This window comes from Stegostoma tigrinum, chromosome 8 (genome assembly GCF_030684315.1).
Source record: "Stegostoma tigrinum isolate sSteTig4 chromosome 8, sSteTig4.hap1, whole genome shotgun sequence".
Classification (NCBI taxonomy): domain Eukaryota; kingdom Metazoa; phylum Chordata; class Chondrichthyes; order Orectolobiformes; family Stegostomatidae; genus Stegostoma; species Stegostoma tigrinum.
The window spans coordinates 52,027,112-52,049,063 of NC_081361.1; the positions used below are offsets into that span (position 1 = coordinate 52,027,112).

General features: G+C 42.7%; 1 protein-coding gene across 2 annotated transcripts in view; it reads right to left on the reverse strand.

The window, feature by feature from the left end:
• wls (Wnt ligand secretion mediator) overlaps positions 1–21,433 on the reverse strand; it is a 79,834-nt gene extending 58,401 nt beyond the window's left edge. Inside the window, exon 1 of one of the 2 annotated variants that reach the window (XM_048539810.2) lies at positions 21,258–21,433. Coding sequence is in view for 1 of the 2 variants with exons in the window: in XM_048539809.2 (XP_048395766.1) it covers positions 20,753–20,858 (106 nt within the window). In the remaining variant the exon portion in view is untranslated. Of the gene's footprint in view, positions 1–20,752; positions 21,039–21,257 lie in introns of those variants that run through there. The other variant, XM_048539809.2, reaches the window with a different exon arrangement.
• Positions 21,434–21,952: the final 519 nt, after the last annotated feature.

Sequence of the window (21,952 nt, forward strand, 5' to 3'; positions counted from 1 at the left end):
TTCCCACCCTCACCTTTTACATTGAGATCTTTCTGTGTAACTGCATGCAGTAATACTTTCCAATGTGTCAAATAACAGAAGCAACAATCCTTCAACATTCACATCCATCCTCCCTGAACAGAAACATGCATGACGTGCATTGGAGTAATTTTTGTCACAGGAAACAAAGCAGAAATTGCTTGAAAAGCTCAGCAGGTCTGGCAGCATCTGTGAAGGAAAAAACTGAGTTAACCTTTCGGGTCCGGTCACCCTTCCTCAGAACTGTAATTTTTAATCCCAAATGGCAAGAGGTAATTTTTGTATTTCTAAAAGCCACGTAAGCATTTTAGACGGGCAACCCTCATCACCTGAACCCTGCTCCAGCTTTTTCAAATTATTCAACATCCCTAGAATCAATAGCAGTGGCAATTTCCAAATTGCAATAAAGTTGTCAGACATTAAAGAGGCTCTCTCATTAGAGATGACTGGTGGTGGATTAACCCAAGGGTCACCATACCTCAAGCAAGGGGAAGGGGATAACAAGGTGTACAGCTGGATGAACACAGCAGGCCAAGCAGCATCAGAGGAGCAGGAAAGTTGACGTTTTCCTGCCTGAGTTCTTGGACTGCAATTCTGAATTAAAAGTACTACTCCCGCTGCTCTACCCAGTTCCCCGCATAGGTTGGTTTGCTAGTTGGAAGCTTATTGCACAAATATGTTACTGAAGCAATTTCATGTTTTTTGATACGTGATATAAACTAAGAGAAATAAAGAACTTTTCAAACTGGCTTGCAAGGTATTCAATCTGAAGCAAACTCTACTCAATTAACATCTGAATATGGTTGTGGGCCCAACATAGACTATTGACAAAGTCTCACACAGGATTGATACTCTTCATTTCCTCCTGCAATGAGTGAAAAGGACATTTCCTGAACTGACAATAGTTGCCCTAAAGGGAATCAGCTAACCTGCAAATGGGTTTAATAGCAAGGCTAAAAACATCCTCAGTCATTCACACACTCAGCAATAATGACATGGAAACAGTACATCGACTGACTGCACTGCAGGCAGAAGCAGACAAAGGTGATTATTGGGTAAGCTAAACAAAATTGCATTTATATGTCAAGTGCAGGTGAACCTTTTTTCAAAAATATACTTTATTTTAAAAATCTACATGTGCAAATGTCCTAAAATCAGTTCTGTACAATCTCTGCAGAGAGAGAAAAAAACAAAACATTGAAATTTTGACATTTCTCAGAGCATCCTTACAGTTGCTAAAATCAAAGGCATTTTCTACTCATACAGGAAACTGTTCCGAGGCAACAAGAGAATCAGACAACGGAACACAGAAAATAGAACAGTACAGGCCCTTCGGCCCATGATGTTGTGCCGACCTATTATTCTACTCAAAGATCAAACTAACCCACATACCCTTCATTTTGCTATCATCATTGTGCCGATCCAAGAGTCACTTAAACCATCTCTAAAATATCTGACTTCACTACAGCCAGTGGCAGTGCATTCCATGCACCCACCACTCTCTATATGAAGAACGTACCTCTGACATCCTCCCAATCACTTCAAAACTATGCCCCCTTGTGATAGTCATTTCCGCCCTGGGAAAAAGTCTCTGGCTATCCTCTCATCATTTTGTACACTTCTGTCAAGTCACCTCTTATATATCTGTGCTCCAATGAGAAACACCCGAGCTCCCTCAACCTTTCCTCATAAGACCTGTCCTCCAGTTCAGGCAACAGCCTGGTAAACTTCCCCTACAATCTCTCTAAAGCTTCCACATCCTTCCTATAATGAGACGACCAGAGCTGAATACAATATTCCAAGTGTGAGCCTTCCCAGGGTTTTATAGAGCTGCAGCATAACATCTTAAAAGTTAATCCAACTGCCAATGAAAGCCAACACACCATACACTTTCTTAACACCCCTGCCAACTTGGATGGAAACTTTGAGGGATCTACGGACATGGACCACAACATTCTTCTGTTACTCCACACTGCCAAGAATCCTGCCATTAACGCTGTGTTCTGCATTCAAATTCAACCTTCCAAAATGAATCACTTCACAATTTTCCAGGTTGAACTCCATCTGCCACTTCTTTGCCCAGCTCCGCATCCTGTCAATGTCCTGTTGCAATCTACAACAGCCCTCCACACTCTCCACAACCTTTGTGTCATCGACAAACTTACTAACCCGCCCTTCCAATTCCTCATCCAAGTCATTTACAAAGATTACAAAGAGCAAAGGTTCCAGAACAGATCCCTGTGGAACACCACTAGCCACCGAATGATTGGACCCTTGTTACACTTTGGAGTGTAACACGGTGGAGGTCTTTCCCCTCTGCACCCTGGCGGCAAGTGCTTGAAGCTTTACTGCGTCCCTCAGTGCATCATCCTGGGCCTTGGAATGTGCCAGTCTGCAACATCTGTGCAAGGTCAACTCTTTGCTCTGCAAGTCCAACAAGTTTTGGGCAGACCAAAGAGTTCATTGAGTTAATCGTCCTCCAGGGACAGTCAATCTTTGTCTCAGTGTATGTCCCGGAGAACAGACCATACAGCACAGAGTTCTGTCTGATGCAGCTGCCCAGGTTGAAACTCAACAAAATCACTGCATCTCTCTCCAGACCTTCCTGCATAGGCACATTCTAGGAGGAGATGTGTGACAGTTTCTTCAACAGCGCAGCCATTTTGAGGGCAGCATACAATGGACCAGAGACCGTGCATAAAGGACCTGATGGGCAGTGCCCTTCTCACCATCAGCCAAGCCATGTCTTGGTGCTTGTGGGCAAGCTCTGACAATGAGGCATTCTGCCGAGTAGAATCATAAGAGCTGTGCAGCACAGAAACAAACCCTTTGGTCTAACTCGAACATGCCGACCAGATATCCTAAATAAATCTAGTTCCATTTTCCTGCATTTGGCCCACTTCCCTCTAAAGCCTTCCTATTCATATACCCATCCAGGTGCCTTCTAAATGTTGAAATTGTACCAGCCTCCACCACTTCCCCTGGCAGCATTTTCCATATGTGCACCGCCTTCTACATAAAAAAGTTGCCCATTAGGTCCCTTTTAAATCTTTCCCCTCTCACCTTAAACCTATGCCCTCTAGATTCCTGCACCCTGGGGAAAAAGACCTCATCTATTTACCCTATCCACGACCTCATGATTTTATAAACCTCTGTAAGGTCACCCCTCAGCCTTTGACACTCCAGGGAAAACAGCCCCACCCTATTCCACCTCTCCCTTCAGCTCAAAACCTTCTAACCCTGACAACATCCTTGTAAATCTTTTCTGAACCCTTTCACGTTTCACAACATCCTTCCTATAGCAGAGAGACCAGAATTTCACACAGCATTCCAAAAGTGGCCTAACCAACGTCCTGCATAGCTGCAACATGACCTTCCAACTCCTATACTCAATGCAGTGTCCAATAAAGGCAAGCAGACTAAACGCCTTCTTCACTATCCTATCTACCTGTGACTCCACTTTTCAGGAACTACGGACCTGCACTCCAAGGTCTCCTTGCTCAGTAACACTCCCCAGGACATTAGCATTAAGTGTATAAGTCCTGCCCTGATTTGCCTTTCCAAAATGCAGCACCTTACATTTATCTAAATTAAACCCCATCTGCCACTTCTCAGCCCATTAACCCGTCTGATCAAGATTCCATTGTATTCTGAGGTAACCTTCTTTGCTATCCACTACAACGCCAATTTTGATGTCATTTGCAAACTTATTAACCATACCTCCTATGTTCACATCCAAACCATCTATATAATTGGCTAAAAGCAGTGGACCCAGCACCGATCCTTGTAGCACACCACTGGTCACAAGCCTCTGGTCTAAAAAGCAACCCTCCACCACCAGACTCTGTCTTCCACCTTTGAGCCAGTTCTGGCTCAAATGGCAAGGTCTCCTTGTATTCCATGTGATCTAACGTTGCTAACCAGTCTACCATAATGAACCTTGTCAAATGCCTTACTGAAGTCCATATGGATCACATCCACCACTCTGCCCTCATACTTCTTCAAAAAACTCCATGAAGTTAGGTCAGACATGATTTGCCACACAAAACCATGTTGACTATCCCTAACCAGTCCTTGCCTTTCCAAATACACATAAATTCTGTCCGTCAGGACTCCCTCCAACAACGTGCCCACCACTGATGTCAGGCTCACTGGTCTATAGTTCCCTGGCTTTTCCTTACCACGTTTTTGAAAGATTGGCACTTTGTTAGCAATCTCCAGTCTTCCGGCACCTCACCTGTGGCTATTGATGATACAAGTATCTCAGCAAGGGACCCAGCAATCACTTCCCTAAATTCCCAGAGTTCTAGGGTACATTTGATCAGATTCCAGGGATTTAGCCACCTTTATGCGTCTTGAGACAATCTAGTACCTCCTCCTCTATAACATGGGCATTTTTCAAGATGTCACTACTTAATGCCCCACGTTCTACATCATCTATATCCTTTTCTACAGTAAACACTGATGCAAAGTACTTGTTTAGTATCTTCCCTATCTTCGGCAGTTCCACACATAGGTGGCCTTGCAGAAGTTTAAGGGGCCCTATTCTCTCCCTAGTTACTCTTTTGTCCTTGATGTATTTATAAAATCCCTTTGGATTTTCCTTTACAGTACTTGTCAAGGCTATCTTGTGTCTCCTTTTTGCCCTCCTGACTGCCCTCTTAAGTATACTCTTGCTGTCTTAATACTCTTCTAGGGATTCAGTGATCACTGCGGTCTATACCCAACAAATGGTTCTTTCTTTCTTGTAATCAAACCTCAATTTCTCTCGTCATTGAGCATTCCCTACACACAAAAGCCTTGCCCTTCACCCTAACAGGAACATACTGTCCCTGGGCTCTGATTATCTCACTTGTGAACACTTCCCCATTTTCTAGCCATCCCTTGGCCTGCAAACATCCACCCCCAAACAACTTTGGAATGTTCTTGCCTAATACCATCAAAATTGGCCTTCTTCCAATTAAGAACTTTAACTTTTAGATCTGGTCTATCCTTTTCCATCACTATTTTAAAACAAGTCAAATTGTGGTCACTGGCCCCAAAGTGCTCCTGTCCTGACACCTCAGTCACCTGCCCTGCCTTAGTTAACCAAGAGAAGTTCAAGTTTTGCACCTTCTCTAGCAGGTACATCCACATACTGAATCACAAAATTTTCTTGTACACATTTAACAAATTCATCACCATTCAAGCCCTTTGCACTATAGCAATCCCAGTCTGTGTTTTGAAAGTTAAAATCCCCTACCGTCACCACCCCATTATTCTTACAGATAACCGAGATCTCCTTACAAATCTGTTTCTCAGTTTGCTGTTGATTGTTGGGGAGGGGGTCTATAGTACAATCCCAATAAGGTGATCATCCCTTTCTTGCTGCTCATTTCCACCCAAATAACCTCCTTGGACATAATCCCAGGAATATATTCCCTAAGTACAACTGTAATGTTATCCATAGTCAAAAGTGCCACTCCTGTCTTGTCCCCTTTCTATCCTTCCTATAGCATCTATACCCTGGGACATTAAGCTGCCAGTTCTGTCCATCTCTGAGCCATGTCTCTGTATTGGTCAGATATCCCAGTCCCATGTTCCAAACCATGTCTTATGTGTACCTGCCTTACCTGTTAGGCCTCTTACAGTGAAATAAATTTAGTTTAACTTATCAGTCCTACCACATTCTTTGCTTTGTTCCTGCCTGCCCTGACTGTTTGACTTGCTCCTTTTCCCAAATGCAGAAGTTTCAGACTGATCTCTTTCCTCCTAATCAGCCTGGCTGGAACCCGCTTTAAGCAGCAACGCCAAAAGTCAAAGTGAAGGGTATAAAATAAGGGAGGGAAATTATACTTTTTAATTAAAACTGTGTAACAATAAAAATATGTTTTTAGAAAATAATATTTAACCCAGAAGATTTTAAATTTGTAACAGGCCTCTTGTAAAGTTCTCAATGCATCAAATCAAATTCCTATGACCGCTGATACCATTAACCAGCACACAATCATTTGTACTTTTCCGCAATAACTTACTTGTGGGTCTGCAATGTTGCTATTAAATGGTGTTATATTAATGCAAGTAAATGAGAAAAGAACTCGAGGCACAAGGTTTGACACTAAACTATAACAAATGTCTGGTAATCAAATAATGAAATGTGAGGCTGGATGAACACAGCAGGCCCAGCAGCATCTCAGGAGCACAAAAGCTGACGTTTCGGGCCTAGACCATTCATCAGAGAGGGGGATGGGGTGAGGGTTCTGGAATAAATAGGGAGAGAGGGGGAGGCGAACCCAAGATGGAGAGAAAAGAAGATAGGTGGAGAGGAGAGTATAGGTGGGGAGGTAGGGAGGGGATAGGTCAGTCCAGGGAAGACGGACAGGTCAAGGAGGTGGGATGAGGTTAGTAGGTAGGAGATGGAGGTGCGGCTTGAGGTGGGAGGAAAGGATGGGTGAGAGGAAGAACAGGTTAGGGAGGCAGAGACAGGTTGGACTGGTTTTAGGATGCAGTGGGTGGAGGGGAAGAGCTGGGCTGGTTGTGTGGTGCAGTGGGGGGAGGGGACGAACTGGGCTGGTTTAGGGATGCGGTGGGGGAAGGGGAGATTTTGAAGCTGGTGAAGTCCACATTGATACCATTGGGCTGCAGGATTCCCAAGCAGAATATGAGTTGCTGTTCCTGCAACCTTCGGGTGGCATCATTGTGGCACTGCATGAGACCCATGATGGACATGTCATCTAAAGAATGGGAGGGGAGTGGAAATGGTTTGCGACTGGGAGGTGCAGTTGTTTATTGCAAACCGAGCGGAGGTGTTCTGCAAAGCGGTCCCCAAGCCTCTGCTTGGTTTCCCCAATGTAGAGGGAACCACACCGGGTACAGTGGATGCAGTATACCACATTGGCAGATGTGCAGGTGAACCTCTGCTTAATGTGGAATGTCATCTTGGGGCCTGGGATAGGGGTGAGGGAGGAGGTGTGGGGGCAAGTGTAGCATTTCCTGTGGTTGCAGGGGAAGGTGCCGGGTGTGGTGGGGTTGGAGGGCAGTGTGGAGCGAACAAGGGGGTCACGGAGAGAGTGGTCTCTCCGGAAAGCAGACAGGGGTGGGGATGGAAAAATGTGTCACAGACGTAGGTAGGGAGTTCCTGGACCAAAGGGGAGAAAATGGAGTCCAGATAGGTGGAGAGGAGTTCGGTGGGGCAGGAGCAGGCTGAGATGCTGCTGGGCCTGCTGTGTTCATCCAGCCTCATTTCATTATCTTGGATTCTCCAGCATCTGCAGTTCCCATTATCTCTGGTAATCAAATGTTTGGTCAAAGAAGTAGGTTTTAAAAGTAGGAAAAAGAAATAGGGAACTGGGGGAATTCCAGAGCTCAGGATTTATTACGTTTAGGACACAGCTGTCAATAGTGAACTGTGGGGCTGGAGAGAGCGCGCGTGAGAGAGACACACACACACACACAGTTTATACATAAGTTCCAACCCCGTGACTCAAACTACAGTTGTATCAGATGTTAAATGTTTGAAATTTGTATTAGTATATTTAATTCAGTACATTACATTCTCACATCCACTACTGCAATGACAAACACTGCCAATGAATCAAAGAATGATGTAACCATCATTGGCAACATTTTCTTCACAATCATCTTCTTGACTTCTTTTCGAATGCTGAAACTTAGAATATGGTTACGAGAAACATTAAGTTTTAAAAAGAAAACTTTTGGGAATTAGACTAGATCTTCAAACATAGACTTTAAAGAAGTATTCTCTAACCATTCCATCTCCATAGCAATATATGAACATTCATTAAAACACCAGTGCATCAACAGAAATAACCTCCTTACGTCTCACCATCAGCATGTCAATGTTTGATCAAAGCCTTCCTTCCTATAACTGTTTTAGCTTTAACACGACCTAACTTTCTACAAAATTAACCACACAACTCTGTGGACATGACTGTGGAACAAATGAGACCATGATTTTGTTTCATTTCACTAACTTATTGCAGGAAAGAAATAGGCATGATAATTTAGTATTCAGTACGAATACTTCAGCAGTAACAGTGTCATGTGCTCCTCATACATTTTGGAAGAAGCTATAAAAATATGATGGCCTGTAGCTTCTACAGTGAAAGACATCATTCTGCTAGGTTGCCACTATTGGGTGAATGGTGTTTTGATCTAAGCTCCCATGTGCTATGCCATAACTTTGTTCTGCTGAAATGTTACATTTCAGAACTTGGGAAATTAAATGTTTAACGGCTTTTGAAAGAAGCCAATAGATCCAGTGGCTAAATGGAGCATCCAGAATGGCATTGTCAGATCAGTCAGGATGCGCTGTTCCCTGCGGGTCAAGGTAATATCATGGCCTCTACAACTGATTGGCCTACAGTATGTTGTCCAAACAACCGTGCTACCAACGAGAGCTATTCAATGATGCTGCATATGATCTACCAAAAGTCACTGGAAATGTTTATGTTTCATGTAAATAATGCTATGACTCAGTCCTCTACAAGGAGGATTTTAAAATAAGACCACAGAATTAAGCACTCAGACTGTTGACAAGCTCAATCAGAAAACCACCTTCACTGTTAAATACAAAGGATGGAGGAGGACAAACGCCTATTTTTCAAACAAAGTGAAAATGGGAAAAAAAACAACTGGGGCAGCAAAATGAAATACCGACAAAATGCGGCAATGTTTGCAAAAGCAAACCGCAAGCCTGATCTTTTACTCATGTATAGGTGCCAGCCCACAGGCCAACCAGTATCCAAACCATTGTAGACAACAGGAGCCTGGAAGAACACATCGAGCCAGGCAGCATCTGGAGGAAAGGGGAAATCAACGTTTCGGATATCACCCATTGTTCACTTTTTATGATGTCTATGCACATATTTCTGGCAAGTGTATGTAGATGGATTCAGCGTTGTGAACGAACATGGGATTACAGATCTGTATAGCTCAGGAGACGATAAACAGTTGGGAGTGATCTACACAAGTGTCAACAATGTTAAATAGATGATAATAGACTGTTTTAAGCAAAAGAAAGCGAGAATCCAAACCTTATCTCAAATACAAAACATCAAGGGGCATTAAACAAAAAGTGCAAGACAGGGGGCCTGGAAACAGTCAACACCACCCAAAACAGAAAGAAAGGATAAACTTGTGCTCCTGAATCAGCACAAAAGTGGGGACAGTAGCTTCATTGAGAGAAGAGTGCACCCGAGTGAGAAGGGCAGCGGCGGCGGGCGATTAAGAACCAGCAGCACAGAGCGTCTTCAATCTGTTTCACCTTGTCAGAGTCATGGAGTCAGAGTCAGTGCAGATACAAACGTTTTGGCCTAACCAGAACATGCCAGCTATAATCCCATGCTAAACTAATCCCACGCGCCTGCTCCTGGCCCATATCCCTCCAAATCTTTCCTATTCACGTACTTATCCAAATGTCTCTTAAACATTGCAATTGCAATAAACATTACAAAAGCATTGTAGAGGCAAAGTTATACAGCACAGAAACAGCTTCAGTTCATTCTCGTCTTTTGGACTCCCCAACACTGGGTAAAAGACCTTGGCTAATCATCCAATCCTTACCCCTTGTGATTTTATCAACCTATACAAGATCACCCCTCAGCTTCTGACGATCTAGAGGAAAGAAGTCCCAGTCAATTCAACCTCTCCCTATTGCACAAACACTCCCATCCTGGCAACATCCTTGTAAAACTTTTCTGAATCCTTTCAAATATCACAATGTCTCTCTTATAGCAGGGAGGCCAGAGCTGAATGCCGAATTCCAAAAGTGGCCTAAACAATGCCCTGTACAGCCACAACATGACCTCCCAACTCCGATACTCAATGCACTGACTAATAAGGGCAAGCATACCAAACCTTCATTACCCTACCTACCGATGACACCACTTTCAAGGAACCATGCACCTGCACCCCAAGGGCTCTTTATTCAGCAACACTCTCCACGACACTACCATTAAGAGTATAAGTCCTGCCTGGATTTACCTTACATCATATGCAAACAGGTATTTCTTTCCTGTCTTTAATTGGTCAAGTGCCTTACACCAGCAATATTATTACAACTGAACAGTACAATTAAGAAATTCGCTTGTTAAATATTTAAAGGATATATTAACAGGGATAGGTTTAAAAAGTAGAACCATAAAAAGGTAATAATATTAGAAGTACTACCTTAGCCATATGCAAATTGGCATAGTGTAAACAGAGAGGTAAATGTGCATCTCAAAAAGATTGGTTTGGAGAAATGGATTCCGATTTATGGGCCAGTGGTACCATTATGGGGGAAAAGGTCAGATGTTACATTGAGCTGGCTTTCATTTTAACCATGCTAGGCGCAGTGTATAATCACAGAATCCCTAGTGAGGAAACAGGCCCTTCGGCCCAACAAGACCACACTGACCCATCCTCCTATAACCCACTTAATCTCCACATTTCTAAACACGATGGGCAATTTAGCATGTCCAATCCACCTAGCCTGCATATCTTTAGGCTGTGGGTGGAAACCAGAGCACCCGGAGATAACCCGCGCAGACACGGGATGTAAATTTGGCTTGAAATTAATGGGGGGGGGGAAAAAGAGGTGTTCAGATAAAGAAAAATTTACAAAATTCAACAGAAACAAGAGAGCAAGTGTAAAGGAAATGAGCAGGCAAATAATAAGCAAAACATGACAGGAAAGCATAGAAAGAAAAACATGGACAGAAATTAAAATCAGTAAGTAACCCTGGAAAAAGTCAAAGTGGAGAGCTATTTACAAATTCTGCATGTATTTTGGTTAGGTAGATGAGTTGTTGGCACAAACAGAAATCTAGAAGTAGAAATAGTTATGTCAGGAAAACAGTTGCAAGATATCCAAGACAGGAAGCTCAATTTTCAAGGTTATTCAACATTCTGGAAGAACAGAAAGAAAAATGAAAAAGAGGTTGGTGGTTTTGTTAACAAAGGATGATATCAGCGCATTGATGAGTAGTGATAAAAATGTAATAGATCATGAAATGGAATCAATTTTCGTAGAAATAACAAATATCAAGGGAAGCAAGTCATGGATGGGAGTTGTCATCAGGCCCCCGAAGAGCTACCTTACTGTAGGACAAAAGATAAATCGGGAAATCATGAAGGTGTTTAAGGGCATGATAATTGTCATTGTTGAACTGTTCCAGAAGTCAGTGGACTCAGGGAAAAATCACTAATATAGTGCCATCCTTCAAGAAGGAAATTATAGGTCAGTTACCCTACCATGTCTTTACTAACAAAGAAATAGCAGAACATTTTGAAATGCTTAAAATGCAATTAGAGTCAACGTGGTTGTGTGCAAGGGAAATCATGTTCAACAAATTTGCTAAGAGTGATTTGAGGATGTAACAAGCAGAGTTAATGCAGGGTAATGGGTAGATGCAGTGCATTTGGATTTCCAGAAAGCATTCATTAAAAGGTGAACATAAGAAGTTATTGTAGAAGACAGGAGGTTGCATATTTGGGGGCAATGTATTCACATGGATTGAGGATCGATTAGTGCATAAGACAGTTAGCAGAAATGGGTCAAATTCAGTTTGGACAGACATAACTAGCAGAGAGCCACAAGAATCAGTCCAAGAACATCAATTATTTGGTACTATACTAATAATTTACAGGAGAGGACAGAGTGTAATGAATCCAAAGAAAGTGTGGGCAGGCATATTGTGATGAGGACAGAAGTAATGAACATGGAAATATAGACAGATTGAGTGGGGAAAAACAACTTGGCAGATGGAGTTTAATGTAGGAAGGTGTGAGATCCTGCACTTCGGTATAACAATTCAAAATGCACAATTTTTTTTTAAAAAAGGAAACTCAAAAAAAAATGTGCAACACAGAGGGATCTGGTTGTTCTTGTGCAAGAAACAAAGTTAGCATGCAAGTGCACCAAGTAATTACAATGGCAAATGGACGTTCGGTCTTTATTTCAAGGGTTGGAGCTTAGAAATAGTAAACTTTTGTTCCAACTTTACAGGGTGTTGATGAGGGCTAGTGAAATTGCACATGGAGCATGGTGTACAGTTCGGCTCCTGTATTTAAGAAAGGATTTGTTGACATTGCAGACAGCTCAGAACAGATTCACAAAGCTGATTCCTAAGAGAAAGCGGCTGATTTATCAAGAAGGGTTAATTAATTTAGATTTTTATTCACTGTGGGGTGATATTATTAAAACATATGAAATTCTGTGGGTTCTCAATAGGACAGATGTTGAGAAGACTCTCTTTTAAAACTGAGATGCTAAGGAATTTGTTATTGCACAGAGGGTAGTAAATATCTGAAGCTGTAGCCTCCACAACTCTCTGGGATAGAGATCACTGAAAGTATTCCAGGAAGAGACAAGTAGATTCTCGAAATATTGAGACGTTCAGGACGGTGCAGATCAACCATGATATTAGAGAAAGCAGGGCAGGCTTGAGGGGCCAAGTGGGCTATTCCAGCCCTTATCTTACATTTCATAGCTATATGAGCAATCATAATAAGATTACAGACCAACTACAATGCTGAAAAAAACACGCTTAGTTAAAAAGGACAGACAGCTACATCCGTAGGACAAAGCTACAATCAATATGTAGCAGGATTACTAATGTGAAAGGAATTTATTACAGAAAATAAAGTCAATGACTGAATAGGCAAAAAAGAAATGAGTTAACTGAATTTATTTTATGAAGCTTTGTCATCAAGATCCAAACAAAGCACGAAAAATGTTTACTAGTGCAGCTCCTCTATTGAAAGAGGCACATTTAGGTGTTGTATTCAAAATGTCTAAGAATGTTAATTGCTCATTTTCTTCAGCAAACTTTAAAAAAGATGAAGATTTGTACTTTTCAGAAAAACCTCATTTCATAGGGTGCGAGCACTCACATGACCAGCATTGATTCCCCACTCCAAGTGAAATTTCAGAAATGGACTAGTGAGCCCTCTTGAACTACATGTGATGAAGGCACTCCCACACAAGCACTGGTAGAAGAAAAATGAAGATTTTGAACCAATTATGATGGAATGATAAGTATCATCTGTTTGAAAATATATTAAACTGAGGACAATAAGAGGCATTCCCCTGTCTGCTCGCCTTGTTCTTCAAGCAATAACATGTAAACATTCAAGGTACTGTCAAAAAAAAAAACCTGGACTAGTTGCTGCAGTGCATGCTGTAGATGATACTCATTGCAGACCCATGTTGTGGTGGAGGGAGTGAACGCGACTGTCGGTGGCTAGGGTATTAAATCACACAATACTTCTTTCTGGATAGGTTGAGATTCCAGTGTTGTTGTTGCTGTACTCATCCAGGCAAGCATAGGATATTCCACCAAATTCTTGCCCTGTACACAAAATGTAGGAAGGCAGGAGGAGCATTATCACTCCAGAAATCCTAGTTTTGCACTGTTGCTGCAGCTGTTACCACTATTTACATAGTTGATTCATGTCAGTTTCCGGTCAATGGTAACCCAGGGGACAGTTGAAAATTCAGTGAGGGCAATGCCATTATACATCGATGAGTGATGGGTGGATTTACTCTTCGAGGTCATCATTGCATGGAACTTGTGTGGCACAAATGTCACTTGCCAAGCATGAAGTCATGTAGGTCTTGCTCCATTTGGACACGGACTGCTTCAATTTCTGAGGAGTCATGAATGGTGCAGAACATCAGCTCCTGCTGAGATAACCTAAGCGTGAGGTGGCTAGCTTCCAGCAACCACAATCGTACTTTGTGCTGGGAATGACTCCAGCCTAAAAAGGGTATTCCATAGAGCTCAACTTTTTGTAGCACCTTAAAACCACAATTACTCAAATACTGCCACAACGTCAAGGGTAGTCACTCTCACCACCCCCAGATTTCAGCTCTGTTGTCTATGTGGCCTGGACTGAAATGGCTGTGGTAGACCCCAATATGAGCACTGGTGAGCGGGTAACTTTTACATCATGGCATTTTCAATGACACCACCATAGCATTGTTGATAATCAAAAATTGTGAGGGGTAGGTCATGCCTCACAAACCTTAGAGTTTTTTGAGGATGTGACTAGAAAAGTTGATGAGGGTCGAGCTGTGGATGTGGTGTATATGGACTTCAGTAAGGCATTTGATAAGGTTCCCCATGGTAGGCTCATTCAGAAGGTCAGGAGGAATGGGATACAGGGGAACTTAGCTGCTTGGATACAGAATTGGCTGGCCAACAGAAGACAGCGAGTGGTAGTAGAAGGAAAATATTCTGCCTGGAAGTCAGTGATGAGTGGGGTTCCACAGGGCTCTGTCCTTGGGCCTCTACTGTATGTAATTTTTATTAATGACTTGGATGAGGGGATTGAAGGATGGGTCAGCAAGTTTGCAGACGACACGAAGGTTGGAGGTGTCATTGACAGTATAGAGGACTGTTGTAGGCTGCAGCGGGACATTGACAGGATGCAGAGATGGGCTGAGAGGTGGCAGATGGAGTTCAACCTGGATAAATGCGAGGTGATGCATTTTGGGAGGTCGAATTTGAAAGCTGAGTACAGGATTAACGATAGGATTCTTGGCAGTGTGGAGGAACAGAGGGATCTTGGTGTGCAGATATATAGATCCCTTAAAATGGCCACCCAAGTGGACAGGGTTGTTAAGAAAGCATATGGTGTTTTGGCTTTCATTAACAGGGGGACTGAGTTTAAGAGTCGTGAGATCTTGTTGCAGCTCTATAAAACTTTGGTTAGGCCGCACTTGGAATACTGTGTCCAGTTCTGGTCGCCCTATTATAGGAAAGATGTGGATGCTTTGGAGAGGGTTCAGAGGAGGTTTACCAGGATGCTGCCTGGACTGGAGGGCTTATCTTATGAAGAGAGGTTGACTGAGCTCGGTCTCTTTTCATTGGAGAAAAGGAGGAGGAGAGGGGACCTAATTGAGGTATACAAGATAATGAGAGGCATAGATAGAGTTGATAGCCAGAGACTATTTCCCAGGGCAGAACTGGCTAGCACAAGGGGTCATAGTTTTAAGCTGGTTGGTGGAAAGTATAGAGGGGATGTCAGAGGCGGGTTCTTTACACAGAGAGTTGTGAGAGCATGGAATGCATTGCCAGCAGCAGTTGTGGAAGCGAGGTCATTGGGGTCATTTAAGAGACTGCTGGACATGCATATGGTCACAGAAATTTGAGGGTGCATACATGAGGATCAATGGTCGGCACAACATTGTGGGCTGAAGGGCCTGTTCTGTGCTGTACTGTTCTATGTTCTATGTTCTAAAAATGGACTGACATGATGGCAACTGGACTTGTCTTGCTTCTTGTGCACAGGACATACCTGGGCATTTCTCCACACAGAGTTAGAGTCAGAGATGTACAGCAAAGAAACAGGCCTTTCAGTCCAACTCAGCCAACAATATGGTCGGCATGGATAAGTCCCAATACTGCACCTGTAATGGAACAGGTCGACTCGTGGCACAATCATTCAGGAGCCCAAGTCTTCAGTTCAACTTGTAAGATGTTGTCAGAGCATATAATGTGTGCTGCAACAAGTGCACTCCACCATTTTGACTCCAATTATTGGTAGGTATGGTTCCAGAGCCATCAGCAGCCTTGTCTATATTACTCTCTAATGTCAACCCAGACAAACAAATGGCTGAAGAAAAATTTCAGAGCATTTCACAGATAATCAAAACCCTATCCACACCACTGTTGTAGCTATTAGAAAACAACATATTAATTGTACATATCAGGAAATGATAAAGAAAGTGTGCAAGGGTGAGGGGGGGGGAAAAACAAGTGTCATCAAAATTAACACCTAATCATTGGTTTGTAATATGTCGATTACTGGTTTATGGTTTTAATCCTTTGATTTCCCCAATGGCTGAACTTGAAAGTGACCCACACAAAAACCAGGAAGGCCTAGCTTTCATGTCTATCACATTCAAACTGCAGTTCTTAGGCAGGGCTCTGCCATGGCCCCTAACTCACTGAGGTCAAAAGTAGGGCAAAGAAAAAAGTAAGCCAGAATGCCCTTTATTATTCACCATCTGATGACTCCTGCTGGATACTGGACATGGAGGCAAAGAAATACATCCCAGTCAAATAGCTGCCATTCTTCATGCGTACAGGTCAAAGAGGGTGAGATTGAAAGCCCCAACGAAAAACAAGAAAACTAAAAGAAGGTTTATTTATCAACGTCACAACTTAGGAAGTTGACGTAGGAATAGTCTCTAAGTCCACCTTGTTAGATACAAAAATCAATCTGAAAGTCAAGTTTATTTTGGATATAGGATTGGAATCTTAGCCTCAAAGTACACAATGTATTTCCTTCCCGACTTATTACAATTAACTAATCAAACCCCAAGGAATAATTAAATTACATGCAACTCTGGAAACAAAATAAATTCCACCAATATACATTGATCATGCAAGAGAATTCCCTCTTAAATGCAGAATTAAAATAAGCCTCAACTGAAAATATTTTTCCACAGAGCATATTTTGTAATACTTAAAAAAATAAAATTGATTCCTCATAACTTGTGGTCCTACAATAACAGATTTTATGGTTGAGGCCAGCCATTGCATGACAGAAACAAAATGAATCAAATTCTTCAACTCATTTGGTCAGCCAGATGGCTTCCATATGTGGAAAATCATCACCACATTAGGAATTGCCAAACCAAGTTGTGAGGGAACAGACTAGTTTGTCTAATGTTTTTCCAATGTACAGATACACCCTTTTTAACTTTAGGTGAAATTCAGTTTGTGAAGGGTGAGACTGTAGGTTTTACAGTTAAAAACTCAGTCATCCAACACAGGCCGAAGTTACTTAACCATAATGGAACAGTTTAACTTGTGGCATTGTTCAGCGGATCGTCTGGAGGCAAGGGGAAACTGTTTTCTGTGACAATCCATTGCTTTAGTTTTAATTACGGGAAAAGTGAAGCAACAGCCTTAAGTACTGAAAACTGCCTGACTTAGGTTCCAATACAAATCTGCAAGAGAAGATCAATTTGTGTTTGAATTTCCCACCTTGTGCTCTGACCAAGAAACATGTCCCCCTAAAAAAGCCCATTTGCTTCTTATTTCCCACCTCGAAGGGGGACTGCCACCAGGTGGCTCATAAACAGCCCAAAGAGGCAAGCTTAACCTAAAAATCTTAGGAATTCCTCTCAATTGGTATACTAGTAGCTTGACCCTTGAGAAAATGGATATCAATTGCCAACATTCTCCAAAACATAGCACGGAAAAGAAAAGTACACAGAATATCAGGTACAAAGCTGTCACTGCTTATACAGAGCTACCTGATACATCAGGTTCATCCGAAAGATACAACAAAATTCAGAAGGAGAAAGGTATTCAATAGTTCAAGCAAAATTTCTCTCCTTACGAAGTGCATTTCCCAGAGCTGGAATCAATCCTTTTGAGCCAAATGTTCTCAGGCAAAGCAATTCCTTCTATCTTGTATCAATTCTATGTGGAACCTCCTCAGTTTCGTGTTCAATGTCAGTCAGCTCTGTTTACTGTACAATCTACCTGCATTTTCCATCATCAAATTCATTGACTCAATTTTCTTTGGAGCCAATAAGACTGCTCAATCTACCAATACAAAAACTATTAATAACCTACCCACTGCAGTGGTTCAAGAAGGCAGCTTACCACCACCCTCTCAGGGGCAACTCAGGCCAGCCAGCATTGCTCATGTTCCACAAGTGAATAAATTAAAACCTGCTCAGAATGGAAGACTCTCAGAAACCAAGTGGAAACACAGCTGTATCTACAGGCAAGAGATTCCAAGTATCACATGATGTTAATGTAAAATAAAACCCTTTTGCAATAGTTGGAGAGAATATATGCTCCATTTGAGCAGAGACCTGATTTGTTTCCTGTCCAGTTCAAACTAAATATCCAAGGATACACATCCTATTGAAAGGATGGGCAGCGGGGTTGCTGTCTTAATAAGAAAGAAAATTAAATTGATAGCAATAAGTGACACAGGATTGGAAGGCACAGGATATGTGTGGATATAGTTGAGGAACCTCGAGGGAAAAAAGACTCCGATAAGAGTTATGTATAGGCCTCTTATCAGTAGTCAAGATATGGGGCAGAAAATAAATGTGGGAAATGCATGATTACTATAATCTTGGGGGACTTCAATGTGAAGGTGGATTGGCAAAATCAGATCGGCAATGGATACCAAGAAAAGGAATTCATGGAATATCTACAAGATGGTTTTTGGGAGCAGCTTGTGGGGAGTCCACAAGGGTACAGGCAATTCTGGATTTGATGACATACAATGAGGCAGATTTGAGAATGGAGCTCAAAGTCAAGGAACCTCTCAGGGGAGGGACCACAGAATGACAGAATTCACCCTGCAGTTTGAGACGAGGGGTGGGCACTGAGAGAAGGGTAGCAGACATGGTGCAGAATGTGGTTGAAGAGCTTCAGGGCAGAGGAAAGAATCGGGATGGGGGGGGTAGAGTTGCAGCAGAAGAGAGACTCACTGAGCTTTCTTTGAAGAGAGAGGGCTGACAGAGTGGCAGAAGGCAGAGAGTAAGGATTAAATGGTCTTTTTCAGGAGGGCAGCTTGCAACTAGTGGAATTCCACAGGATTCAGTGTTGTGACCACAATTATTCACATTATACATTAATGATCTGGATGAAGGAACTGGAGGCATTGTTGCTTAGACTGTAGATGACACAGATAGGCAGAGCGACAGGTAGTGTTAAGGATGCAGGGAGACTGTAGAAAGACTTCAGCAGACTAGGAGTGAACACAGAAATGGCAGCTGGAATACATTGTGGAAAAACGTGAGGTTATCCATTCTGTAAAAATTAGAGGTGTAGACTATCTTCGAAGTGAGGTAAGGCTTTGGAAATCTGAAGCACAAGGGGACTTTGGAGAGCTGGTTCAGAATTCTCTTACATACAAGCTCAGTTAGAAAGGCAAATGCAATGCTAGCATTCATTTCTAGAGAACTGGCACACAAAAGCAGAGGTATACTGCTGAGGCTGTATACGGCTCTGGTCAGACTGCAAATGGAAGATTGATAGTGGTTTTTGGCTCCATATCTGAGGAAGGATGCACTGGCCTTGGAGGTGCTTCGGTGGACATTTACAAGAATGAACCCAGGGATAAAGGATTTGTCCCACGAGGAACAGTTAAGGTCTCCCAGTCTGTACTCAATAAATTTTAGAAGGATGGGGACAGAATCTGACTGATACCTACAGAATACTGACAGGTGAAGACAGACTGGGCTGAAGATGTTTTCACTAATAAGAGGGTTTAGGACCATAAAAATGACATACAGTCTCAGTGAAGGGACGACCATTTAGAACAGAGATGTGGAGAAATTTCTTCACCCAGAGGGTGGTGAATGTGTAGAATTCATTGCCGCAGAGGGCTGTGGAGGTCAAGTCATTGAGTATTTAAGACAGATAGATAGGTAGGTTCTTGATTAGTAAGATGATCAAGAGTTACAGGGAGAAGGCAGTAGAAAAGGGTTGAGAAACGTGTTAGCCATGATCAAACGGTGGAACAGACTCGATGGAATTGGGAGAGGGATATCATAAAACACCGACCATTCTTCTGAACATTAAGAAAGTCAGGGATTTTCGGAGGAGCGCGTTGACCATTTTGAGAGAGTTGGGGGGGGGGGAAAGAGTGCGCTCCTTCCAACCTGAATCGGCCCGGTTTGCAATACAGTTCGTGGGGCGGAGCTGGCCTCGGGGTTGTGTCTCCGGCTCGGCTCTGTGATTCTCCGGGGCAGTGCGTCCGCTCAGCCGGGCACCGCGGCGGTCACTACCCCGCCTTAAAAATACCCTGAGGCCGGCCGGCTCCGCGGCTTCTCACCACAACTGAGAGTGATGGGGGGGGGGGGGGGAGAGTGATGGGGGGGGGGGGGGGAGAGTGATGGGGGGGGAGGGGGTGATTCTCACGGTAGAATTTGTCCCGGGGGTGGCGACTGTATCCTCAAAAAAATAAGTAATTCAAAAGTGGCAGAGAGTTTAGGAAGTGAATTCCCACAGAACCCACGGGAGCCTATTAAAAACTCTATCCGACCCTCCTAAAATTCTTCCTCTACCACATCCCAATCCCTTAAAATTCCGCACAAACACCCTGGCCTCTGGTCGACCATAAAAGTGCATAATCTCGCCTCGATCGCAACTGAAGGCAGAGAGGTGGAGCTATAAAGTTCAGAAACTCGACTGGAGCGAGAACAAAAGGCAAAAAAAGTTTGTTTTTAAAAAAGGGGCGTTTAAAAGTTTAGTAAAAACTCAACTTAACAGACGTAGGTAGTTATTTTAACTACAGTCGCGAGCCGCGTGCTAGAAATTTGCACAGAGACTTAAAGAGATCAGAAATCGGTGCAATTCACTCGTCCCGATTTCAATGATTTCCCCGTACGGGCGGAACAAAAAAAAAACCCAGAGCCGTACCCCACAGCAACCACTCCTCAAAGAACAATTGTTTTGTTCTGTATTTTTCTCTTAAAAGCAGCCGCTCCAAGCAGAAATGTAAGCAGAACGAGTAAATATTGCAATTCGCCCAAGGTTCAGTCGCCATGCTTCACTTTCCCTCTTTTCTTAAAAAAAACATAAGTTGATACTGAAAGTAGGCCAAAAGTTTTCTTCCACTTTACGCACAAGACTGAACCGCTACAAAGAGCCCATGCAGTTCTTCTCACCAAGTACAATGGCAGGACTAATTAGATCATAGTATGTTGCTACCGATACTGTAATACATAGCTAACAAAAGAAAACGACAAGTAGAAGCCACTTACCGATCAAACCTCCCACCAGAAAGGAAATTACTTGGAAAACCAGCAAGATCCCTCCAAAAATGCACAATTTCTTCGTGCTCATATTTTCTATAATTGCGCCTGCCATCGTTTATTACCCTGTTTTCACTCTTTTCGGCCCGTAACAGTAACTAATTGAATTAGAGTCAAATTAATCCAAGCGAAGATCTGGTCGCAGCCCCAGTGTCGGAAGCTGTGATTCTGCAAACGAGCTCCCGCTCTCTCTCACTCACACACACACACTCTCTCTCTCTCTCTCTCTCGTCCTTCAGGCTTTTTTTAAGGGGCGCTGCGGGAAACTGACAACACACATACAAAAAAAACAATCACATGACTTGCCAGATTCCCAGATTCAGTCCGTCCGACTGCTACAGTATTTCAATAACTTCATGCCAACCCTGCGATTACTAACGTTTAATTCATTGCCAATTTTGAAAAGCCGGCTCATCAACCCGCAAAGTTAAGGTTGTGATCAGCTGTGCCATACCTGTGAAGAAGGGACGCTGACGGGCAATTTAACTCCGAGATAAAGCCGGGATGATCAGCGAAGACATTGGGAAGAGGGCATCCTGCTGACACTAAGGTGCCGTATGATGAAATGGCACCATACCCAGAGAAATGGTGCGAGCATTTCGAATTAAAGCTGGATTTTCAGGAGGGAAAATAAATGGTCCAAACAGTGTTTACCCTGTCTTTTCGTAGTTCCTGTGACTGTTCGGAGAAGGTAATTTAACGAATCAGATTTTTTGCCACTGGAATTTTTGATCAAGTAAAAGGAAGGATTTACATTTACGTAGCGCCTTTCCTAACCGGACGAAATCTCAATGTCCTTTACTCCAAAGTGCTTTTGAAGTGTAACCACTGTAGTAGGTGTTGCAATGTGCAGAAATTAAGCTCCACTAAACAAGAATGAGATAATAATTAGATCTATTTCTTTTGTAGACGGTTGACCAATAATTCCATTTCTCATTCCTAAAAGAAAGACTCACATTAGGCCGGATTTTCCACAAGCATCACACGTTTCAAAGTACTGTACAGCCAACGACGTACTTTTTTTATCGTGTGGTCATTGTTTTAAAGTAGGAAATGCAGCACTGAATTTGTACAATACAAGCTTCCACAAACAACAATGTGGTAATGACCAATTAACTTTCCATGGTGGTGCTGATTGGGAAACAAAAT